Raw genomic sequence first — 26,289 nt, 5'->3', positions numbered from 1 at the left:
TTAGTCACTAAGGGAGGAAAATCTTTGAATTTGTGGACATATATTAAAGCTACCACTGTAGTTACTAAACATTTTGGGGGAAACACTTTGAACTTAGGCAGATATTCTCTTTCTGTAGAGTTTCCCCGCTTAATGTTAGCGTTCATTAGTGGATCGTGCCTGCAGCTCTTATGGTGGTGTTCTCATGGTGATTATTTCCCTTGTTTCTTCTCCATCATTTGAAATTCTTAGGTAAGAAAGATTTGTCTCTTCTTCCCATTTTTTTAATTCTTCACTTTCCCATTTTTTGACACTATTTACCCATTAATTTTTAAATTTTTAGTTATATCAGTATGGGCTCATGGATATTCTTTGGGGTTGTAATCCAGTGTTCTCCTAACTTATTTTTGGTTTTTTACTTATTACTTTATTTTTTGAATTGTTCCAGTTTTGACTCTTGTGTTCTTTTGATGTTCCCATATATATATATATTTTTAAGCATTTTCTTTCTTTATCAGGTACTTCAGGCTCATGTTGTATTTTGCCTGTCCTGTGTCTCCAAGGAGTTGTCAGGAAGAATTTTGAAGGAGGGTGACAGGTGGTAAATGTCAAGAGTTTGGAAAATAGATTGAACAGTAGTAGATGTAGTGATAGTTAATGCTGCTCTTGCTCTGAGCAAAAGCAGCTTGGTTTCTGTAGTTTTTTCTCTGGTCTGGGAAAGCATTTTTATTTCTCATAACTAAGCCAAATTTCAAATGTTTGAATACATAGCATAACTTTGCAACAAAATGTGCAACATATTCATGTTAGTACACAGAAACCCTTGCTGTTTATTTTTCTGTAGTGTTTTAGATAGATTATTACAACAGAGTAAAAAGTTCCCTTAAATGTCATGGTACTCAGAATTGACAGTTAACATTTTGAGTCACTCTTTTAAATTTCCTTTTTTTTTCCTGTACAGGTTCCCATTCTTCTCTCTTCCCCTGAGATGACCTTGTGTCTTTCCAAGCTATTATATTGGTGGGTTAAAAAACAGCTTTATTGAGGTATAATTGACATACAATAAACTGCACATATTTCAAGTGTAGAATCTGATAGCTTTTGGCATTGTTTATACCTATGAAACCACCACAATCAAGATAGTGAAAATAGCTATCATCCCCAAAAGTTTTCTCATGCTCCTTTGCATTCCCTCTTTCCTATTGACTCTTCCTCCTCTTCTGCCCCCAGGGATCCCTTATCTGCTTTCTGTCACTGAAGATCAGTTTATACTTTCTAGAATTTTTATGTGAATGGAATCATACAATATGTGCTTTTTTAAAAAAATTGCTGAGTAATACTGTTTGTTCTGTCCTGTAAATATACCACAATTTGTTTATCCATTCACCTGTTGGACATTGGTTTGTTTCCAGCCTTTAGCTATTACAAATAAAACTTCTTAAGAAACCACCTAACTTTTACAACGTGGTTGTACCATTTTACATTCCTGCCAGCAATGTTTGAGGGTTCCATTTCCTTGATATCCTGGCCAACGCTTTATTATCAGCCTTTTAAGTTGTCATTTTGACAGGTGTGTAGTGGTACTTTACTGTGGTTTAAATTTGCATTTCTATAATTACTAATGATGTTGATGTTCAGCATTTTTCATGTGCTTTTTTGACATTCGAATAATCTCTTTGATGAATTGTCTTCAGATTTTTTGCTCATATTTTTTAGTTGTTTTTCAGTTTTGAGACTTCTTTAATATATTCTGTATACAAGTTGCTTTGCAAATAGTTACCTCAAGCTGCTTTGCCTTTTCATTCTCTTGATAGTGTCTTTGCAAAGTGAAAGTTTTTATTTATTTGTTTATTTTGGCTATGCCGTGCGGCATACGAGATCCTACTTCCCTGACCAGGGATCAGACCTGCCCCCCCCCTGCAGTAGAAGCGTGAAGTCTTAACCACTGGACCGCCAGGGAAGTCCCTGGAAGGTTTTAATTTTGATGGAGTTCGCATTATCAATCTGTGCTCTTATAGATCACGTTTTTAGTGTTGTATCCAAAAATGACTCACTGTCATTCAGATTTTCTTTAGAAGTTTTATAGTTCTAGGTAAAACCTAAAACTATTAAGTATATTTTAATATTCTGTAAGTCTTGAGTTGAAGTTCTCTTTATTTCTATATATGGATGTGCAGTTGTTCCAGCACCATTTGTTGAAAGAAGTATCCTTTTTCTACTGAATTGTCTGCACTTTTGGAAATCAATTGTCCATTTATGTGTGAATATATTTCTTTATTCTGTTTCATGGATCTATTTGTCTTTTACATCCAGACTGTTTTAAAAATAAATTTACTGATGTATCTATGAACAATACTGCTATTGTTTTGTGTATACTAAAAACACTTAAACATTTCAAGGCTATCATACAGTACTTATTTGGCAAGTGACTTTTTGTTTCTTTTCTTTAAATCCAAGCTGATTTATTTATTTTTTTAAATGTATTTATTTATTTATTTTTGACTGCGTAGGGTCTTCATTACTGTGTGCAGGCTTTCTCTAGTTGCAGAGAGCGGGGCTACTCTTTGTTGAGGTGCGCGGGCTTCTCATTGCGGTGGCTTCCCTTGTGGAGCATGGGCTCTAGGCGCCCAGGCTCTAGAGCGCAGGCTCAGTAGCTGTGGCGCACAGACTTTGTTGCTCTGTGGCATGTGGGATCTTCCCGGACCAGGGCTCGAACCCTTGTCCTCTGCATTGGCAGGCGGATTCTTAACCGCTGCGCCACCAGGCAAGCCCAAGTTATTTTGTTTCTGAGATCTAGTTCATGCTGACTTTATGACTGCTATAAATAGGGTGACTTTATATCTCGGTTTCCCAGGAACACTCCTAATTCACTCCAGTTAAGCTGGTGTAATTATCAATTGTATCACTTTTTAATCTTTTAAGTGCCCATATGATTATCTTACATACAGGCCGCTCCATGATGTGAATAAACTGCAACTTAATCCATTACCCCTTTGACGGATATGTGAATTGTTACCTGTCTTATGTTTCAGAAATAGGGTGGCATTTAATTTCTCTGTTTATATCTTGTGCACATGGGTGAGTTTCTCTTGTTTATATATCAATCTACAAGAGAACTGCTGGATTCATCAGATTGGTTTTAATTTTGTTAGACAACTGCAGAGTTGTTCTCCACCATTGACACTCAGCAGTTTCGCAGGTTCTCTTTTCATTACTTCCTTTCCAGTGTTTGATATTGAGTGATATTTTAATACTTTGGAGGATCTCCTGTGAGAAGTGATAAGTTTTAATATGCATTTTACTAGTTACTTACTTTATCTTTTGTTGTTGCCCGTTTACTTTCCTGAGAGTTGCCTGTTCCATTTCTTTGCTTGTTTTTCTCTCAGGTTATTCTTTGTTTTAATGATCTGTGTGGGAGTTCTGTATCTATTCTTCATATTAATCTCTTAGAGTATGATGCTGTGCTTTTTCTTAATTTACAGTGGGCACTTACAGATCTTGAGTTATTAAGACATTTTTCTATTTTGCTATTATTAGAAAGAGTAAGCTCTACTATTTAAAAATTCAGGTGGATTATAGTTGGTCTCAATGCTTCCCTGTTCTTGGAACATAAATTCTCACAACTGTATTAGACTCAGTTAAAAGAAGCACCTTTGGGCTTCCCTGGTGGCGCAGTGGTTGAGAGTCCGCCTGCTGATGCGGGGGACGCGGGTTCGTGCCCCGGTCTGGGAGGATCCCACGTGCTGCGGAGCGGCTGGGCCCGTGAGTCATGGCCGTTGAGCCTGCGAGTCCGGAGCCTGTGCTCCGCAACGGGAGAGGCCACAGCAGTGAGAGGCCCACATACCGCAAAAAAAAAAAAAAAAAAAAAGAAGCACCTTTAACATTTCTCTGAATTTCAGCAAAATTGATGTGGAATTTCTTTAAAGTTGCCATGCAGTCTAGTTAAATTGGGCTAAGTGAGTATTTTGAAAGTTAGGAAAGTATTGAATATTTCACAAATCAGGGTTAACTAGTAAAAACAAATCAGTGATTATGTTAGTATGTGAGGTATTGACATTTCTGTGTGTGTGTGTTTTTTAGAATAGCACTCATTGATGTTGCATGCTTTACAAATAAGGTAAGAAAAGTATAAAAATTACATTCTTCACTCCTTGTAGGTAACTAATATCAACTCTGTTGCTTCAAACTTTTTTTTTCCTGTTTTGTAAACTACCTTAGTCATGCTTTTATTGTTCGCTTTGATGGATCCTAAGGCCAACACGAAGTGATGCTATTGGGAAAATTATACTATTAGAAGCCAGAAGCGAATCTTTCCTAAAACTGGAAAACTTATCAGAAAATATTCTGATATAATCCTTTAAAAAAGCAAAGTACATAGATATCATAAGACAGATTTAGAGATGAAACCAAGAGCTTTTTAGGAGGTTGCTCCGCTCTAAGACCTTAACCCTGAAAGTTGGGAGAAAGTAACCAGATAGAAACTTCCTGCATCATAAAAAAGTTTAAATTGGACCATCTATACTTGCTGTTAGTAAATACAGGAGATGTTCTGTGGTCCTCAGATCTGTTAAAGTATCCCACTTGGACTAATTAAAATCACACAGTGTGGAGTTAGTTTATGGAATTGTGAACTTAAAGGGATTTTTTTTTCTTTTAAATTTATTTTATTTATTTATTTTTGGCTGCTTTGGGCCTTCGTTGCTGCACGTGGGCTTTCTCTAGCTGGCGGCGAGCGGGGGCTACTCTTCCTTGTGGTGCATGGGGTTCTCATAGCTTTGGCTTCTCATTGCAGAGCACAGGGCTCTAGGTGCGCAGGCATCAGTAGCTGTGGCTTGCGGGCCCTATAGTGCAGGCTCAGTAGTTGTGACCCATGGGCTTAGTTGCTCTGCGGCATGTGGGATCTTCCCGGACCAGGGCTCGAACCCGTGTCCCCTGCATTGGCAGGCGGATTCTTAACCACTGTGCCACCAGGGAAGTCCCTTACAGGGATTTTTAAAGATCATTTTGTTTTAAGAGCTAGAATATGTAAGATAACAGGTCATAAATTATTGGATGTTGGTACCCTTTGTTGCGTTTTTCTTTTTCTTTTATTCTGAAAGTAATTCATGTTCATCCCAGGACATTCCAGCAATTCAGAGGTCTGTGAATTTTATTCTTTTTAACAGGTACATAGTATTCCATTAAAAATGTTTTATATATATTATATGGAACAAAATATAATTTTCTATAACACGGGTAATGAAACGGTGAATACTTTTTAAACCTTATGTTGTATGTATTATATAGTACTTCTTGTATGGATTATTTCATAATATAAACAACCCCCCCTAAAAAAGGAGTGGTCAGTATCCTCAGCTTTTAGGTTGCTAATGTGAGATAAACATTTTTTCTTTTTTAAAAATTTTATTTATTTATTTATTTATTTATTTATTTTAAAATTTTATTTATTTATTTATTTATGGCTGTGTTGGGTCTTCATTTCCGTGCGAGGGCTTTCTCTAGTTGCGGCAAGTGGGGGCCACTCCTCATCGCGGTGCGCGGGCCTCTCACTATCGCGGCCTCTCTTGTTGCGGAGCACAGGCTCCAGACGCGCAGGCTCAGTAATTGTGGCTCACGGGGCTAGCTGCTCTGCGGCATGTGGGATCTTCCCAGACCAGGGCTCGAACCCGTGTCCCCTGCATTGGCAGGCAGACTCTCAACCACTGCACCACCAGGGAAGCCCCAGAGATAAACATTTTGATTCATATTTCCTTGCAGTTTTTCTCAGGGGAAATATTCTTTATGACTCCGATGAATAAAAATTGTTTTAGAAATACTTAAGTTCAGCAAACTTATTTTCCTAGCCTAAGAATAAAATAAATTTTTAGCAGTGTTTAACAGAAAAGTAAAACTTAATGCTTTATTTATGTTTTTTTAAAGAGAGCAGAAATTTTTATATCTAACATTAGCATAAATGTACCTAAAATTATTGTAGCTTCGTGATGCATGTTTTAAAAGTTAAGATATTAAGATGTGCACGTCATTTGGTTTTACAGTTTAATTGGGCCAGTTACATTCTGTGGGCACACAGGTGACTCTGGCATTCATGAGTAGACCACTGCAGTCATCAAGTCAACCTAGAAGTTCACTAAAAAGTAGTTTTACATTAAGTGCTTGGGCTTCTGTAGTCCAAGGTACTCTAGAAAAATTCTTATTCTCTCAGGAGATAATCCTCTTTTTATTTTGCCAGCAAAATAGTTAAATAGTATTCTGGGTGACAGAAAATGGTGGGATGTAGAGATGTTTTCTTTCACTATAGTTAATAGTTATAATAGTAATAGTAACAGCTAACATTCATTGCTTACTACCAGGCACTTAATTCTTGCAGTTATGATTTTAATTTTAAAGATTAAAGAACTGAGGGCACCAGAGAGATTGTTACTAGCTCAGGAACACAACTAGTGTTAGAAGTTTGCCCAGTGAGAATTGGTCAGAGAAAATTTGAAGGTTTCCTTTTGTTGCATCTCAAATACTCATTCACTGTTTTAAAATAGAGCACTCAGTTTCAGAGTTCATTTGTTACATATTACTGGTCTTAGATTTACTAGTTCAGTTAGATAGAACTGGTAAAGTGAAGGTATTGTTTACTATCTTTGCTTCCTTAAGTATTTCTAAGTGGCCAAGTTTTTCTTTACTTCTTGAGGTCAAGAACTGTTCTGTTCTTCCCCTTTCCCTAAGCTAGGACTTTTTCAGTATTTCTTGAAAAAATTTTTAAGGGGAAGTATAATTTTTAAAATATATTTTTCTTGTCCCCTTTGTAGAGTACAATTTTGGCATATTATGACATTCAGAATATTACAAACTTGGATATAAAATTAATGGAAAGTAAACTTTAGTGGAAGTGAGTGATTTCCTCCTTCCCCCTTTATTCTTCCTAGGCTCTGTTTCTTTCATCACTGATCTTTCTAGACCACAATGATTTTATTTTATATCATTTTTAGGAATATTACTTTTGAGTGATTTGTAATATATACCCCAAAAGGTTTATGCTGTAGATCTGAAAGCAGTGTTGCAAGGGAGTGATCTCCAAATTGGAATTACTTGGAATGTTCAATGAACTTACTTTGTCTTGGGAGAGTGGCATGTATCTTTTAGGAAGTCTTCCAGTCTTCACATCAGCATGGGGAAGGGGGAATTGCTGTTGATAATTAAAATAATAAGACTATCTAGTTTCTCTCTTATTTCTGATTTTGGTACATGCTTCATAGTCCAACCAATAATGTATCCGTTGGCATATGCTGTTATATAAGGAACAGCCAGAATCCATAGTAGTATAAATTTGTAAAATTTCTTCTAAAAGGACACAGTGTTTCAGGAGTATTTAATAAGTGAGGGAGGATCTCATGTATCTTTAGCATGTATTTTCATTGGTATGCATAGTTTCTAATTGTCATAGTGGATCAGTAACTGGTAGAACATCAGCTTTTCTGAGTTGATGACATTTGATTTTGTTTACTTTCATTATTTTAGATTTGACAAAATTGAGAGTTCTAATGAACGAGGGTGAGATTAAAGACTTTATTCTCAGGAGGGTATGATGTTAGTTTACATATTTCTCATAGCTTCTGTTTTATGTTTGGACCAGAAATAAAGGTGGAGATTTCAGGGTGGTGATTTACCAAATAAAATTTTTCTAATGAGAATTGATTGAGTCTAATTGTATAGACTAAATCTTTTGGGCTCAAATTGCCAAAATTTTCTGCATTTTCTTTTTTACTGGGAATGATGATCAAATAGACAAGGTTATTCACAAAACTTTCAGTGTATGGTCTTAGATGACTGAAGAACTTCCCTAAACATTTTGTAGTCACTGGTGCTATTGGGTGGTTCAGTACTCTTAATTATTCTAAAACATTTTATGATGTCTTCAGGATTTTTTTTAATGTGGAAGCATTTTTATTTAGATTTTTTGAGGCATAATTTACAAACCACAAAATTATAGAATTTAAGGGTTCAGTTTGAAAACTTTTTAAGTTGTATACAGGTAGCCATCACCCAAATGCATACAGTCCTCTCACCCCAGCCAGTTCCCCTCCAGTCCTTCCCAGTCTGTTCCCTCTCAGGCAGCTTCTGTTTTTTTTTTAGCACCGTAGCTTAGTTTTCTCTTTGGCCTTTTCTTAATCATTGAAAAAAAATGTATCTGTGGTCATAATCTGAATTCTGGACAACCTGATAGTTCAGTCTGACAAATGGATGATCAGAAAGAAGTCTGTTTTGCTTGTATAAAATTCTAATCTCCGCTTGTGTTGAGAATGATGAATGAAAGAAAGCTTTTTATTCCTGAGTGTGTCAGACACTCTTAAGTTTTAGGGCTAGAAAGTTGCATAAGAAATGGTCTCTACTCATAGGAAACTTTATGACTTCAAAGAAGCTTTCAGCCTTCTTTCAAAATGTTATTTTTATCTGACCATGACTTACATAGAATTCTTGACGCTTTTGGCTATTTTAAGAATCAGTCCTTTTTTTTTTTAATATTGAAGCAATATAGTTTCTTTTCACTAAAATGCTATGTGTATTTATGTACATGGAATATAATTTTTTCCTCAATTATTGAGATATAACTGGCAAAGATTTTTTTTTAAATACTGCTACCATTTCCCTCGAACTGATTAGTTGATATTTATTATAGAAGAGCTTAAAGGAGAGACTTGAGCTGGAGTTTCCACCTTAATGGAACCATAGTGTGAATATAAGCCTTGGGAGTGTTCAAGGCTATTTGAGGTAACCCTGGAATAAAGTACCATCTGTTTGGAACATTTTAAAATGCTAATTGAGAACCTAGTTTGCAAAATATTTAGTTATATTAAACTGATAAACTAATAAAGAAACTCTGAATAATACGGATTTCTCTGACAAGCTTCAGAAGTATAACAGTTAAAGAAAAATTCACAAATGAGGTAAAGATTAATTTACTGTATAAATATGTTAACTTTCTTGGCTTTATGGCAATGACCTGAAGTAAAAGACTGATGATAATGGTAATCAAACTGAGTTTTTTTTTTTTTTTAATTTGAATTATCTAGATAATCTCAAAGGGAAAGGAGAAGTTCCAGATGTGGTCTATAAGTTTTTATTTTTCTTACCTTTGATATATAACCTGGAGGATTTTCATCATTTTTCATGGGAAGATTGGATGTGGGAAGCAATATTTGATAAAATATTATTTAGAAATTTATATTATAATGAGACTACTTGGCAGTATCAAAGGATGCAGTTAGGTTGATGTTATTAGTCTAGTTTCTTAGATCTTGGTGAAACAAGTAATAAATGGTTTAGGTATTCAGGAATAATGCAGTCGTGCACTAGATAAGGATAAACATCTCTACAGATTGCTTGTACCGGAATTGACCAACCAAACTCGATCCATTTTGCCCATTCTTTAGGAAAACTGAAATACAATTTCTCTCATTTTTCCTTTATACTGTAGTTAATTACACGTACCTCTGTTTGCCTTTATGTGTATAAAGTTCGGGATGATTTTATCTCCTCAAATGAAAACTTGGATTATCTCATGCCAAATATTTTTTTGAAAGGTTTTTTTTCGTTTTGTTTTGTTTTTTTCTTTTTTTGCGATATGCGGGCCTCTCACTGCAGTGGCCTCTCCCGTTGCGGAGCACAGGCTCCAGACGCGCAGTCTCAGCGGCCATGGCTCACGGGCCCAGCCGCTCCACGGCATGTGGGATCTTCTCGGACCGGGGCACGAACCCGCGTCCCCTGCATTGGCAGGTGGACTCTTAACCACTGCGCCACCAGGGAAGCCCTGAAAGGGTTTTTAAAAAAATAATAACTGACAGTAATTGAGAACTTACTGTGTGCCAGGTGCCTTTCTTAACACACCAACATACTTTAAGTCATAATTTTGAGGTGGTAGGGATTATTTTGTTGAGTAAAAACATCATTTGTTACTTTTTTGCCTATTTTTTTCATTTTAGAATTCTTTTTTCATTTTTAAAGATAGTAAAAATTTCTCTGATTTAGTTTGACTAAAAATGTGATAGTATGTGTCTCTATTGTCAAATATATATTTATCACCCTTGAACCTAATATTGCCGTAGTAATATGTTGTAATATTACAAGTGGAACACTCTTAATTGATTTTATTGGCTTGGGAAAGTTATGATAGGATGCATGTTGGCAATATGTACCTTTGAAGTTCTTATATTAAGTTTAAGGAAATTGAATATTGGGAATAATGATGAATTAATTCTTCGTAGTGATTTTTTTCCCCCATAGCACTCATCTGATTACAGTAAATTTGAATATATAAAACCTCACTGGTTTGTGTGGGTTTTGTTTGTTTCTTATAGTGTTTATTCCTTTTAAAAACCAAGAATTGCTGAAATGATCTTGTTGGTCAATGAGTCGGTCTCAGCTAAATGATTCAGTCTTCTCCCCTTACCCTTTCTCCCCTTGTACTTGATCTTGCAGTTTGAACATATTTGACTATTTTTTTCCAGGTTGAATTGACCAAAGCAATGGTTATGGAGAAGCCTAGTCCCCTGCTGGTCGGGCGGGAATTTGTGAGACAGTATTACACACTGCTGAACCAGGCCCCAGACATGCTACACAGGTAAGACCTTTCTTTTCCTGAGCATCATCTAATGCTGTGTTTTAGTGTGTGGGTACGTATCCTTAAGATTCTCTTATTCATCATGCACCTTCTAGGGTTACTGCATAAAGGTGCTTTGTAAGTACCAAAAAGTGATGGTTGTTCAAATTATGTAATAGTAGAATATACAAATATTATTTAAAAATTAGTCTAAGTTACCTATACATTATCAGAAAAGTAATGCTTGATAATGTAAACGTATAATATTTGTGCTTTTGATTTTGTTTTCCGTTTTGCTGTTTTTGGTGAATCATGAATTATTTAGTAAGAATGTATTGAAGAAGATGCAGGAGTGTTCCTGTAATGACATACTTTTGTGTTGATATGCTAACGATTTTTCTATGTAGGTGCAAATTTTTTTATCATACTGTGTTTTAGCTTTTTTACTTGATAATCTGTGATCATCTTATAAGGGTAATACATGTATCACATTAATTTTGTTACCCATGAGGTTTTTATTTTCCAGAGGTGTAACATGTTTTAATCCTCTAATGATGAATATGTAAGTTGCTTCCATTATTTCCTCTTACAAACAGTGCTGCATTATACAAAGCTCTTAAGTTTGTTTATGTGGACTTATTAGAATATTTTTTAGAAATTCTAAAATGTGTATTTGTTGGACCAGAACTATTTTTTCTTCTATATCTTGCCAGTTTGCATATTGGATACCACATGATTATTAGGTGTAAGAGAATGTTTTTAAATTCGTTTTGAGTCCTTGTTCTGAAAATGGAAAGAATCACTTTTTTTTTTTTTTTAAGGCTTTATAATTTCCAAAACACTTTTACCTTTTCTTCTTGATCTTTATAAAAACCTCTTAGTAAGGCATTGTAGGATAGTTAACTTCATTTTACAGATAAAGACACTAAGGGGTTAAAATTTTGCTGGTACTCACACACCTATTAAGTGATAGAACAAGTCCTAAACCTTTCTTTCCCCCTTTTTTGTTGTTTTTTTTTGTCAAATGTATTCTTTGCCTTTAGAAGTTAGATACATTTGGAATTTTTTTTTTTGCGGTATGAGGGCCTCTCACTGTTGTGGCCTCCCCCGTTGCGGAGCACAGGCTCCGGATGCGCAGGCTCAGCGGCCATGGCTCACGGGCCCAGCCGCTCCGCGGCATGTGGGATCCTCCTGGACTGGGGCACAAACCCGTGTCCCCTGCATCGGCAGGCGGACTCCCAACCACTGCGCCACCAGGGAAGCCCACATTTGGAATTTAAAGTGGAGCAGGAGTTGAAACAAGCTAACCAAATATATTTCTTGTCAATATTATTTACTGGTTCTAACACATCTGCTTTTCACATTTCATCTCTGAGGTACATTTTAGATACAATGAAAAGTGGATTAGCCAGCAGTGAACTGATTCTGGCTGATGTGCAGCCTTTTAATAACTTTGAAAGTTGAAAGGTACTTTTGAGATCCTTAAGGCCCCAGATCTGTCCCTTTTTTGGAGGAAAAAACAATCAGGATGTAGAATGACATGTATGGTCTTATTTGTGAAAAATTGTTAATTTGGAGTACAAGTGTCAAGATATCCTAAAAGTGATTATCCCCAAGTTAGGGTATTTTCTGTGTGTCTGTGAGTGTGTTGGGGCCGGGTGTTGTTGGCGCTTCCCTAATTCAGTATTGTAATGAAAACAAGACAATTTTGAGGATATAGGTGAATTAAAGCTATGAAGATTTAAGTCTGAAGCTCTTAATGCATCAGCAAAAATTGTTAAACTACTCCTAAAACCCATCTGCCTGAGTTTTTAATGGGAACTCATCACATTCATTCTCAGATATAAAAGGACTCTCTAAGTCGGTAGAGAGTATAGATGTCCTCATGTATATCAAGACTACCTGTGGTCTCCTTGAGTGAAAACAGGAACTTTTATTTTAAGTGGCCTTCCTGACATGAACTACAAACAAGATCCTTCCCAACGTGATCATCCTTTCGTGAGACCTGAAACTTGTGACTCATAAAAATTCCTTGACCAGATTCATTCCCATTCAGCAAATGTTGTGACATGTAGGTGATGCATATATTATGATAGCATACAAAGATGAAAAAGAAAACACATTCCTGCCTCCAAGAATGTACTAGTGAGACAGATGGGTTCAAACATGAACAATAAATACCTGGTCTTAGGATACTTGAAGATGACAAGTATCTTTCTGTTTTACAGATTTTATGGAAAGAACTCTTCTTATGTCCATGGGGGATTGGATTCAAATGGAAAGCCAGCAGATGCGGTCTATGGACAGAAAGTAAGCATAACAAGCTTTGTGTAGGCTGTTGAGCAGCTAGAAAATAACCCATAGAATTGAGGTGGATACATGCTTGATATGTTTGTTGATATTTAAAGATCAAATTTCTCAACATCTGTTTAGAAATTTAGCTATTCAGTAACTACTTGGTTTATATGATAATCATTGAAAAGCTTATAATGTCACTTTTGTTTATTTTGTATGATATATTCTGACGTTTTTTTATGTTAGAAGATAATAGGTTTTAGCATGGGGATCATCTATTGTAAACATTTTAGTTATGTTAATTAAGGACAATAATTTTAATAATTAAGGTTAAGGTGTCATTGGGAATATACTGTATTAAGACAAATTACAGTGGGGTCTGTGTAGTTTGTAATTTAAATGTGCATAGGTAAATGCTCTGTCTTTGTTGTGTTAGAAAGTTTTTTGTTGTTCTTGGAGATTCTGCATTCTCTTCCTTCGATTCCTTAGGAAATCCATAGGAAAGTGATGTCACAAAATTTCACCAATTGCCACACTAAGATCCGTCATGTCGATGCTCATGCCACTCTGAATGATGGTGTGGTGGTCCAGGTGATGGGCTTGCTCTCTAACAACAACCAGGCTTTGAGGAGATTCATGCAGACCTTTGTCCTTGCTCCTGAGGTATGAAAAAAAATAACAATGAAAGGTTGTACATGTCTTTTTAAAAACTGTTGATTTTGAAATTTTAAATATACAGAAAAGTTGAAATAATAGTGCAGAAGTACTCTTACATATATCTTACCTAGAGCCACATTTGCCCACACATTTATAATTCTTTTTCTATTTACCTATCATTTTTAATTCTAAACTATTTTAAAAGTAAATTGGAGGACTTCCCTGGTGGCACAGTGGTGAAGAATCCACCTGCCAATGCAGGGGACACGGGTTCGATCCCTGGTCCGGGAAGATCCCACATGCCGCGGAGCAACTAAGCCCGTGTGCCACAACTACTAAAGCCTGCACGCCTAGAGCCCATGCTCCGCAACAAGAGAAGCCACCTCAATGAGAAGCCCGCGCACCACATCGAAGAGTAGTCCCCACTCACCGCAACTAGAGAAAGCCCGTGTGCAGCAACAAAGACCCAGCGCAGCCAAAATTAGATAAAAAAAAAATAAATAAATTGGAGATATTATGCCCAGTCATCCTCCAGTACTTAAGTGAGCACTTCTTAAGAATAAGGACTTCTCTTCCATAACCATAGTACAGTTATCAAATTAGAGTATTTGTAATACAATTACCCATCTATAGTCCATATTTAAATTTTGGTTATTGTCCCAGTAATACAAAGAATAGTAATTTTTTTTTCCTTGTCCAAGATTCAGTTCAGGATTACACATTGCATATAGCTGTCATGTCTCTTTAGGCTCCTTTAATCTGCTCTAATTCATTAATCTTTTGTTTTTCAAGATGTTGACAATTTTAAAGAGGACAATCAAATTACCGTGTAGAATGCGTCAGTTTGAATTGTCTGATATTTCCTTATAATTAGTTTTAGGTTATACATGTCTTTCAGTGCCTCACATTAGGTAGCACTTGATGTCATTTAGTCCCATTATTAATATTACTTAGTTAAGGTGATGGTCACCAGGTTTTGCCACTGTAAAGTTATGCTTTTATTTTTCTCATTAGTAAGTAAATTATGGGTGCTTCTTTGAGACTGTGCGTATACTTTGTTCTTCATCAAACGTTTAGGTGCTAGTTCTAGCATTCATAATTCTTGCCAGAATCAGTTGCTACTCTGATGGCTGCAAATGGTGATCATCTAATTCTTTATTTATTAGTTGGCATTCTACTCTAAAGAACTTTGCCTTTTCTTCTATCTGTCATGGGGTCTTTGTTTATTTAATGGATTTAGTTAATTTTTTATTGATTTCTGAAGTGTCCTAGGATCTGCTAAGTGTGAACCCCTTCAAGCGGGTTTCTGTTTTTTTTTGTTTGTTTGTTTTGGGTTTTTTTGGGGGAGGGGCAGTTTGTGGCACAGATGTTTCAGGCTCACCTTGCACTCTCCCTGCTCCAGCCACAACCCCAGTTCTGGAGTCAGCTGTTTCTTCAAGGAGCCCTGTTTTTTTTTTTTAGTTATCATGCTTATCATGAAAAGACTACAGGTTTATGTTGATTAATTGCATTTGTACTGCCTTCTCAACTGGTCCAGAATGAACAAAGTCAGGAATCCTATCTGTGAGCATGTGGAAGGGGCTCCAAGAGGACCTGCTGACTAAAAGTTTTCTCTACATTACTCGTCAGATGGTTTTCTGTTGAAGTGTAGTGAATCTAGAATCCCTGTCATTTTACTGTTTGAATATAAAATAACTCAGTTGTCTATTTGAAAAATTACATGAAGTCGTTTTAGTCATGATTTTTAGAGGAAGGCTTAGATTATCTATAGTGTTAAAATTGTTGATGGACTTCTAAATATTCAAGGAATCATGGGATGATTATTAATTATTCTAAATTTAGTTCTTTTTTGCCTTTAAAGAGGAATATCCTAACATTACCATAGTATAATGGATTGTTACATAAACTGTCTCTAATATTCAAAGCTCTAAAGTATAAGTTGGTATCCTTCATTTTGCAGATGAAGAAACAGCCTTAGAAATTGAATGAGTAGTAAGTGACATAGTTGGATTTCAGTGTAGGTGTGTCTTATACCTAGGGTAGGCAAACCTTTTTAGCTACATGTTTGAGTGCTTGTGTCAATATTCTTGGATAGAGATTTAGCGAATTTTAAAATATCTGTTGCAATTGGTAATATGTATTCATTGTTCAAGAAATGATTTGAAGTCTGGGCTTTGGCATCTTAAATACTTAGAGTTTGTCAGTTTTTGGATATTCACCTGGTGGTATTTTAAGCACACAGTATGTAATGGAAAGCAGGGATCCTTTCAGCCTTGACCTTATTGGCATTTGGGGCTGGGTTACTGCTTGCTGTGGGGCTGTCCTGTGCGGCGTGGGGTGTCTGGCAGTGTCCCTGCCCTTTCCTCAGTAGTTGTCAGCTCTCCTCCCCGATGGGAAACCTGAAATGTCTCCCGAAGTTGCCAAATGTCTCCTGGGGTGGGCAGTATTGCCTTTAGTTGAGAACGATGGTGTAGGGTGATGTGGAATTTTAAAAGTTTGCTGAATAAATGAAAACTTTCTGTTGGCATTGCAGGGCTCTGTTGCAAATAAGTTCTATGTTCATAATGATATCTTCAGATACCAAGATGAGGTCTTTGGTGGCTTTGTCACTGAGCCTCAGGAAGGTAAGTTACTTGTCTAAATTTTTTTGGATGGCATCAGATTGACCTGAAGAGAGTGTAGGTTTCTTGAATGTTTTCATAATTCTTTGTATCTTTCATTAGTCACTTTTAATTGTCAAGGCATAAGAAGGGTTGGAGATTTTAACCTACTTGAGGCTGATAGGTTAGTCTACTTCACTGATATTGGTAGAAGACATCAAACTCCTAAATCAGAAGTAGACGGTTATTAGAGCAACGATAGTAGCATCTTAGCCGTGGTTTCCGTGGGACACTGCAGGAGTTCAGATGGTACCTGCAGTGCAGTGGGGTGCAGTACTAGAGTGGAAGCTAAGTGTCAGCAACCAGAACCTTATAATGGGGCAGCAAACAGGCCTGCCTGTTACTCTGGAGAGAGACGCTGTTTTCTGAGAGTGTTGCTGTATAAATATTCTTAAAAGGTAGTCTGGAACAAAGGTTAGCCATTGCCTCAGTTGTAAGATGTGCAGAAACACAAGCAACCCATGGAGAATTGTCTCTAAATGCTAAGAGTAATTAGTATTCTAGTGTTTTCTGTATGACTCAGAATCCTAAGTGCTTTGTATTTATTGTATAATACAACAGCCTTACAGATAAGTATTTTAGGAACTATTGTTCCCTTTTAATAAATTAGGGCACTGAAATGCACGGAGGTCATTTGCCTGATGTCATATAGCTAGTTAGGTGGTAGAACCTTCGTTGGATTACTGGCAATATGACCTCAGACTCCATGCTTGTAACCCAAACATTACGATGGCCTTAATTCTGTCCTTAAAGCCTACGTCATGATTTTACACAGTTTTCTTTATCTTTTTATGTATGTGTACTTTTCTTATTTCATTGCCTTTTTTATCATGATGAACATTGTGCAAGTGAATATATTTGTGAGTTAAGTGTGCACAAGTATGTTAAATTTCTTTTCTCATTTAGAATCTGAAGAAGAAGTAGAGGAACCAGAAGAAAGACAGCAGACACCTGAGGTGGTACCTGATGATTCTGGAACTTTCTATGATCAAACTGTCAGGTAAGGAAAACTTTGTTCGTCTGTCCAGAGCTGCATGAGAATTTGAGTTGTTTAGCCTTTCTGTTTGATGGAGGGCAGCCATAATGCTCAGAATTATCTCAGAAAACAGTGATAATTTCCCAGAAGAAAGGTTTTGCTTTTGGTATGTAACATAAATATATAACTTGTTTAATACAAATTGCAGTCTGAGGACTACTTAAATAGTATCCATCAGTTGCTTTTCGGTTTGGTTTTATCAAGTATTTAATACATCAAGGCATAGCTTTAAGTGCTTTTGAGATGCAAAGGTGTACAAGGACTTAGACATAAATTGACAGAAATTCAGACATGAGTTAAGTAACAATAAAGAAGTTCATTTATTAGCTCAGACAAATGTGTGACTTAGGTTTTTTAAATCTGAAACTGGAACAGAAATATATTGGATAGCAATATAAATTAATATTTACTTGTCGCCCTGTGATACCCTTAATGTTAATATTCAGTGCTTAAAGGATACTTTCAAATGTGTCTCAAGGTGTGGTGATGGGACTGACTTTACTCACCTGGGTTGCTGGTTGAAAATGAAGATTTGTTGTCCTACCACAAACCTGCCAAATTAGAATTTCTGGCGGGTGGGGGAAGCATCTGCAGTTTGTTAAAGTGACTTATGTGGAAGTTTAAGAACTATTCTGAATCACAACTGATGGGTTTTTTTCCTCCAAAATTCCTTGTGTGTTTTTATGAGAAAAAGTTTTGATACTAAAAACCACGTAACATAAAGTTTACCTTCTTAACCATTTCTAAGTGTACTTTACAGTAGTGTTAAGTATATGCACATGATTGTGCAGCAGATCTCCAGAAATTTTTACCTTGGAAAAACTGAAACTGTACCTTTCCAACTCCCCATAGCCTATTAGAGTTTTGTGATATGTGATAGGTAAATTGTAATAATTTTGGGATTCTGAGAAGCACTGCTCTGGTTCATTTTGATCTGTTTGATGCATTTGCTTAATCAGAATTTAGCAAATCTGACTGCAGTTAAAATTTGCTCACTGAGGGCTTTTCTAAAAAGTTGTCTTGTTTTAATATGCAAATACATAATTCTTAGATCTTTTTGGGGAGGAGGGAGCTATGCTTTTTAGGTTCAGGACTCTAGGAATTTCTTGCTAAATCAACGGAAGCAGAATGATATTTCTCAAATTTTACCATGAAAGCAATGACTTAGAAGAACATTTAGAAGAACCTGTTGCTGAACCAGAGCCTGATCCTGAACCAGAGCCAGAGCAAGAACCTGTGTCTGAAGTCCAAGAGGACAAGTCTGAGCCAGTATTGGAAGAAACTGCTCCTGAGGATGCTCAGAAGAGTTCTTCTCCACCGCCTGCAGACATAGCCCAGACAGTGCAGGAGGACTTGAGAGTATGCATTGTGTCTTCATTTTTATTCCATTTCTATTTTTAAAAATCTCTCTTCTTCTTTATTGTTGCTTGGTTGACTTTTGTAGGTGCATTTTCATATTGGTTGTTTAGGGAAGTTTCTTCCATATTGAGCCATACCTCAGATAAGAAGTAAGATGCATATTGCTTTATAAAATCAAAAGTAGTTTTCCCCCTCCTCTAAGGAAACTTGAATACTTTTTAGGCCAGAAATTTCAGGTGCTATTTTATCACTGCATCAACAAACCTTCTTTTTAATATTACATCTTTCAAATTGCAGATTATTGTGTGCTTGTTAAACAAGTGATAGTCTATCTTTAAAAAATAACATGGCACAACAGACTTTTCCTGCCCTTTTCTATGAAATCTAATTGAGGACAACTTTACAGTACAAGTAGAAACAAATTGCTCAAGTATAACTACTTTTCTAATTAGAATACCTGATTTGAAAAGTTTGAAGATTTTCAGTTACTGTCCCTGAGTCACATCAAGATGATAACAACTAACAGAACCTTTACAGTTGATGCTCCTTGAAGGAATATGTTTTAGTGCTGTATTTATGGGGCCAGGGTTCTTGTAATGACGTTTGTCTAAGTTATTATTTCAACTGTCTTTTTTTTTTTTTCTTTTTGCGGTATGCGGGCCTCTCACTGTTGTGGCCTCTCCCGTTGCGGAGCACAGGCTCCGGATGCGCAGGCCCAGCGGCCATGGCTCACGGGCCCAGCCGCTCCGCGGCATATGGGATCCTCCCAGACCGGGGCACGAACCCGTATCCCCTGCATCGGCAGGCGGACTCTCAACCACTGCGCCACCAGGGAGGCCCTCAAGTGTCTTTGCGTTAGGCATTGTTCTAGGTATGGGAACTGTCAGTAAAGTAGATAGAGTTCTTGGTCTCTGGAAGCTTTTGGGTGAGTAGGAAAGAGAAATGGTGAAATGACTTTAGCTTGCAGGTGGAAAAGTAGGTTGGCTGGATTGAGAATGGATGACAAGTTAGGTGGCTTAATTATAGTAGTTCTGGAGAGAGGTAATGACATCTTGGATTAGGGTCATGGCAGTAGAGATGGAGAAGAGATAAAGAGGTAAATAACAGGATTTGGTGATTTTGGTATTGATTGAAATAACTCAAGAAGATTCTAAAGTTGGTGTAATTGGGTTATAGATTGAGAGAATCATAGGAGGAAGAGCTGGTTTTGGAAGGAGAATTTTCTTTGATTCACAAACTTGAAATTAATGTGAAAGTAGCCTCTCATACTTTGCTGATACTTGATGATTAGTCCTAAGGAATTTTAGTACTAAATTTTAAGTAGTGGGGAAAAGGAATCTCAAGTTACTTATAAATTCCATCTTGCCTCTGAAAATGAGATGCACATGTAATAATACAAGAAATCAAAAGCTAATACCTTTTTTTAAAAATAAAATTTATTTATTTTTTGCTGTGTTGGGTCTTCGTTGTGTGTGGTCTTTCTCTAGTTGCGGCAAGCGGGGGCTACTCTTGGTTGTGGTGCATGGGCTTCTCATTGCGGTGGCTTCTATTGCGGAGCACGGGCTCTGCGTGCCCAGGCTTCAGTAGGTGTGGCTCGCAGGCTCTAGAGCGCAGGCTCAGTAGTTGTGGCATATGGGCTTAGTTGCTCCATGGCATGTGGGATCTTCCCGGCCCAGGGCTTGAACCCGTGTACTGTGCATTGGCAGGCGGATTCTTAACCACTGCACCACCAGGGAAGCCCAAAAGTTAATACCTTTCATATTGTTGTGATAAGTGGTGTAATCAACTGATGTTGGTGTGTTCCCTTAGACCTTTTCTTGGGCATCTGTGACCAGTAAGAACCTTCCACCCAGTGGAGCTGTTCCAGTTACTGGGATACCACCTCATGTTGTTAAAGTACCAGCTTCACAGGTGAGTTTCTAATTAAGCTTGCATATTAGGCAAATTTATTTGTATTTTCGTGTAATGTGATTTCACAGAGGTTTAATGAATAAGGCAGAGGAGAAGGGTACAAGGTGATTTTTAAAAAATTTTTTTAATTTAATTTTTTTATACAGCAGGTTCTTATTAGTCATCAATTTTATACACATCAATGTATACATGTCAATCCCAATCATCCAGTTCATCACACCACCAGCCCCCGCCCCTGCCGCTTTTCCCCCTCGGTGTCCATACATTTGTTCTCTACATCTGTGTTCCAAGGTGATTTTTAATGTGTTTTTTTGGTTTTTTTTTTTGGTGAGAGAATGAGGGAATTGTCATTTTCTAGTTTAAACCTTATTGTTAGCTAGGATACTTCACAAAAAAAGGTAAGCTTGCTTTGTTCTTACACAAAAGTTAATGTTATACATTTTTTAGCCTCGTCCGGAGTCTAAGCCTGAATCTCAGATTCCACCGCAGAGGCCTCAGAGGGATCAAAGAGTGCGAGAACAGCGAATAAATGTTCCTCCCCAGAGGGGACCTAGACCAGGTGAGAGCTCAGAAGGGTGGCTTCTTTAGTCTGAGCCTGTTGAGGGTGAGAGCTTGTTTTGGGAGGGCAGTTGATGTTTGTGTGTACTTAGATTTAAAAAAATATGTTGTGGAGTTAATGGAATTGCCTGTATTTAGGGCTAGAGAGAACTGTTGAATGGAACAGTCATGGAAAGGTGTCTTCTTTCTCATTCCTTGCTGCTTTTGTTTCCTCTTCAGTCCGTGAGGCTGGTGAGCAAGGTGAAGTTGAACCCCGAAGAATCGTGAGACACCCTGACAGTCACCAACTCTTTATCGGCAACCTGCCTCATGAGGTGGACAAATCAGAGCTTAAAGATTTTTTTCAAAGTAGGTTATTGAGTTTTAAATATTAGATTCATTTAATACAGTGGTATCCAATAGAAACAGAAGATGAGCCACATATATAATTTTAAGTTTTGTAGTAACATTTTAAAAGGCAAAAAGAACCTGGATAATTTAATTTTAATATTTTATTTAACCCAGTGTATCTAAGACATCATCTTAATATGTACAAACATGAGATACTTTCCATCAGCCTATCCTAAGTCTTTGAAATCCAGTGTGTATGTTGCACGTAGGGCACATGTTATTTTGGAGTAGCCACAGTTCACATGCTTTGTAACCATGTGTTACTAGTGGCTTTCATTGGACAGTGTGCGTGTAATAGTTAAAGGAAATGTTCTAAGTTATTTGAGAGTCTGTGTTCCACTTGCAGATTATGGGAATGTGGTGGAGCTGCGTATTAACAGCGGTGGGAAATTACCTAATTTTGGGTTCGTTGTGTTTGATGATTCTGAGCCTGTTCAGAAGGTGCTTAGCAACAGGGTAAGCAGTTTTTCATCTTGATTTTCTGTATCTTTGGTCTTTTACTGTATTCATCCTTAAAACTATGTCTTATATGTAAAGCGCAGTTTATTCCAACATGTCTGGGTAATATTTTCCATTAGGCTAAAACCATTATTAAAAGAACTGCCTGGGAATTAGAAAAACAAAACTGCCATCTAAATAACGTACTTTTTGAATATGTGCATGATGGAGAATGAAATAACTATGGTAACCAATGCACTGAGATTTATGCAGTTTCTTTGGTAGTGGCTTCTGGTGTAAGTGATGAATTAAATATTATGTTATTTTTAGCTAAGATAACTTAGAATCAGTTTGTTTAGCAGGTATATTTGTAGTCTTCATACATAACTGTTTGGGTATAACTATGAGGAACTCCTTTTGTTGTATAAGTTGTCTGGGTTTGGAGTCACCCTACCTTAAGGCACTTTTATTAACAGTACTTTCTCTAATAATAGAGGGATTTGTAGAATCAGAATCTTATTTCTGTGTTCTTAAAGAGCCCTTTCCTGGGCTTCCCTGGTGGCGCAGTGGTTGAGAGTCCGCCTGCCGATGCAGGGGACACGGGTTCGCGCCCTGGTCCGGGAAGATCCCACATGCCGCTGAGCGGCTAGGCCCGTGAGCCATGGCCGCTGAGCCTGTGCGTCCGGAGCCTGTGCTCCGCAATGGGAGAGGCCACAACAGTGAGAGGCTGGCGTACCGCAAAAAAAAAAAAAAAAAAAAAAAGGAAAGAAAAAAGAGCCCTTTTCTTCCCCCACGTCTTTCATTGGCAAAAAACACTTTCTGTAGTAGTAGAGAAGAACAAAGGTGTAAATACTGTTAACTTACTGAGATGGGTGTGGGAGTTTTAAGAGCTCACTTTTTTTTTCGATTGAGGTGAAATTCACATAAGAAAATTAACCATTTTAAAGTGTACAGTTCAAGACTTCCCTGTTGGCGCAGTGGTTAAGAATTTGCCTGTCAATGCAGGGGACATGGGTTTGAGCCCTGGTCTGGGAAGAATCTCACACGCCGCGGAGCAACTAAGCCCGTGTGCCACAACTACTGAGTCTGCGCTCTAGGGCCCGCGAGCCACAACCACTGAGCCTGTGCACCCTAGAGCCTGCGCGCCGCAGCAACTGAGCCCATGTGCCACAGTTACTGAAGCTGTTTGCTCTAGGGCCCATGTGCTGCAACTACTGAGCCTGCGTGCTGCAACTACTGAAGCCCATGCACCTAGAGCCTGTGCTCCACAGCAAGAGAACCCACTGGAATGAGAAGCCCGCACACTACAACGAAGAGTAACCACTGCTCTCTGCAACTAGAGAAAGCCTGCACACAGCCATGAAGATCCATTGTGGCCAAAAACAAATTTAAAAAAACAAAACAAAAAATTTCATTAAAAAATAATACAGTGTGCAACTCAGTGGCATTTAATACACATTGTTGTGCAACCATCACCTATCTAGTTGCAAAACATTTTCATCAGCAGTAAGTCCCTTACCCATTAAGCAGTCTTTCCCCATATCCTCTCTCCCCAGCCCCTGGCAACCACTAATCTGCTTTCAGTCTCTGCCAGTTAAAACTTACACATTTTATTAACCACGTTAGTTAGAAATGTTGTAGACCATTATTTCCCAGAGGTTCTCCAGAATGTTAATGGGTATATTACAAAGTTTAATGTTGTGGTCATAACATTAAGTTAACTTTAATCTGAAATGTGCATTATCTGTCAAACTGTTGGACCACTACCTTTGTGAAGCATCTCCTGCAAAACCCTGAGAAGTGTGGAGAGGATATGGCTTATGTCACCCAGGACACAGAATACTGAACACAGATGTCCAGTAGGCTTTGTTGATAAATCCACCATTGAGCATACAATAGATCCAGGGTCCACACTTTTTGGTGCAGCCTTGACTTTGTATTTTCTTAGATGGTATGATACTCCAGTGGGGCCAAACAAGGTCAGGCCTGCTAGCTTGCTTCCAGTTAATTATCCAAGATGAGGGCTTTGGTGTTTCATTTAACCCCTGTGGGTAAGGCATGGCATCATTATGCATAGGAATTGTTGAGGTAAATTTCCTCAGAAAGTGGGCTGTATGTCTGCTACCTTTTTTCATTCAGATTGCTTCTATCCTTGTGATACCTCCTTAGAGGTATCTTCCATAACTACCTTTTTTTTTTTTTTTTTTTTTTTTTTGTGGTACGCGGGCCTCTCACTGTTGTGGCCTCTCCCGTTGCGGAGCACAGGCTCCGGACGCGCAGGCCCAGCGGCCATGGCTCACGGGCCCAGCCGCTCCGCGGCATATGGGATCTTCCCAGACCGGGGCACGAACCCGTGTCCCCTGTATCGGCAGGCGGACTCTCAACCACTGCGCCACCAGGGAAGCCCCGTAATTACCTTTTAAAATATCCACAGTCCTAACCTCTCCTTATCTTTCAGACTTTAAATGATTTTATTTTTCCCATTGTATCTAGAACATTACCAGAAACAGCACTTCACATTAATGTGTGTGATTTATATGCTGTGTATATAAAATATATATATTTGTAAATTTGTGTTAAAATACTTATAAATGTACAAATATAAGTATATATTTAATCAGAATTTAAAATTCACTTTAGAGTCAGAGCTCAAAAGAGGCTCCCCTGCTCCACACCCATGCAGGTTTCCTTACATGCACTTTCAGATCATTCCTGTGAACTCTGGTGACTTCAGATGTAGCTTGCCTTTCCCTCACCTCACTGTATTGGTAGAAGTCTACCGTACTCCCTTCAGGAATTTTTTTTAGCCTTCTTTTTTTTGTTTTGGTTTGTTCTTAATTTTTTAAACATTTATTTATTTATTTGGTTGCACCGGGTCTTAGTTGCGGCAGGCGGGCTCCTTAGTTGCGGCTTGCCTGGCTCCTTAGTTGCAGCAGGTGGGCTCCTTAGTTGTGGCTGTCCGGCTCCTTAGTTGTAGCATGCAAACTTTTGGTTGCGGCATGCATGTGGGATCTAGTTCCCTGACCAGGGATTGAACCCGGGCCCCCTGCACTGGGAGCGCAGAGTCTTAACCACTGCGCTACCACAGAAGCCCCCTTCAGTCGTTTTTTATGAGTACGGAAATAGCTTGTAGAATATGACCGTGGTGTCTCACCATGCTGTGTCGGTTAAAAGCTTATGCTTTCCTGTCAGGATGCCTTGGTTTACATTGCTCTTCTGTCTCTCACTAGCCTTGTGACCTGTGCAGTCTTGTTCCTTAACCTCCCTGGCACATAGTTTGCTGGTCTCTATAAAATAGGTGTGCTAACAACCTTGAAAGGGTTGTTGTGAAGATTAAATGAGATAATAAAAGTGAAGTATATAGCATACTTCTTTGCATAGTAAGTACTGTTAGATATTTATTTTAAAAAATATTACAGTAGAAAACCACTGAGCACCAGCAAGGAGCGTAAATTGAGTTCATTGGAATCTTGAGTAACCCTTTGTTTTCTGTACTTCTCTTGGCAAAAAAGAAAGCCCAAGACTTAGTGGGAAGTAACTTTTTTTTCCTGCACTAAGATCTGGTATCTTTATTATCTTCAGTATTTTCCCAAATTCTGTTCAGGCAAATAGCATTTTAAGATTATATTTAGATGAAATTCATGATGTTTTTGAGACGTATATGTACTTTGCATAAACATGTGCAGCAAAGTCTTTCCACATTAGGTGATGATGGGATTTTATTCTAAGTCTCCCAATCCATGGAGAAGGTGGCAATTTTTATTTATATTCTATTTATATAATTCTGTGGGAATATAAAATTTGCTTTAATAAGTACAAAGAGAGTTACTCTGCTGCACTGTTTAAATTGACTTTTTGACTTTTGAACTAGCTTGCATACCTAACTGCTTTTCCATGTATCTGTTAATGGGAAAATTACGTGTCCTGAGTTTGAGACAAAAAACTGCACTGTGAGAACGTAGCTGATTTGTAAGCTGCCGGTTCCTTGTTTTGTCTTTGTTTTATAGCTTTGTTTTGTCTACGGTAGTCAGTAGCCCATAAGCACTCTGTGTAAGTCTGTTCACCTTGGTTCTTACAGCCCATCATGTTCAGAGGTGAGGTCCGTCTGAATGTGGAAGAAAAGAAGACTCGAGCCGCCCGGGAAGGGGACCGCCGAGATAACCGCCTTCGGGGACCTGGAGGCCCTCGAGGTGGGCTGGGTGGTGGGATGAGAGGCCCACCCCGTGGAGGCATGGTGCAGAAACCAGGATTTGGAGTGGGAAGGGGCATTGCTCCAAGGCAGTGAATTGCTCTTCACCGATCTTCAGGCAGGAGTACAAACCCTAGCTCCCACAGAATGGTGATTTCTTCAGCCAACCTTTGGTATCTTGGAATCTGATCCTAGTCTATGATAAACTGCTTAAGTTTGTACAATTCTA

At 37.9% G+C, this 26,289-nt stretch overlaps 1 protein-coding gene across 2 annotated transcripts in view; it reads left to right on the top strand.

Moving 5' to 3' along the window:
• G3BP1 (G3BP stress granule assembly factor 1) overlaps window positions 1–26,289 on the top strand; it is a 31,084-nt gene extending 4,795 nt beyond the window's left edge. Inside the window, exons 2-13 of one of the 2 annotated variants that reach the window (XM_082620901.1) lie at window positions 4,060–4,096; window positions 10,476–10,588; window positions 12,796–12,877; window positions 13,352–13,525; window positions 16,053–16,143; window positions 17,086–17,179; window positions 18,373–18,574; window positions 20,384–20,485; window positions 20,933–21,044; window positions 21,263–21,391; window positions 21,780–21,889; window positions 25,950–26,289. In XM_082620901.1, coding sequence (XP_082477027.1) covers window positions 10,494–10,588; window positions 12,796–12,877; window positions 13,352–13,525; window positions 16,053–16,143; window positions 17,086–17,179; window positions 18,373–18,574; window positions 20,384–20,485; window positions 20,933–21,044; window positions 21,263–21,391; window positions 21,780–21,889; window positions 25,950–26,156 — 1,398 coding nt within the window. In that variant the 5' untranslated portion in view covers window positions 4,060–4,096; window positions 10,476–10,493 and the 3' untranslated portion in view covers window positions 26,157–26,289. The remainder of the gene's footprint in view (window positions 1–4,059; window positions 4,097–10,475; window positions 10,589–12,795; window positions 12,878–13,351; window positions 13,526–16,052; window positions 16,144–17,085; window positions 17,180–18,372; window positions 18,575–20,383; window positions 20,486–20,932; window positions 21,045–21,262; window positions 21,392–21,779; window positions 21,890–25,949) is intronic. The other variant, XM_082620902.1, reaches the window with a different exon arrangement.

This window comes from Mesoplodon mirus, assembly GCF_964341445.2.
Source record: "Mesoplodon mirus genome assembly, chromosome: 5".
Lineage (NCBI taxonomy): Eukaryota > Metazoa > Chordata > Mammalia > Artiodactyla > Ziphiidae > Mesoplodon > Mesoplodon mirus.
Note: the sequence above shows the minus strand (reverse complement) of the source record. Positions and strands in the feature narration are given on the sequence as shown.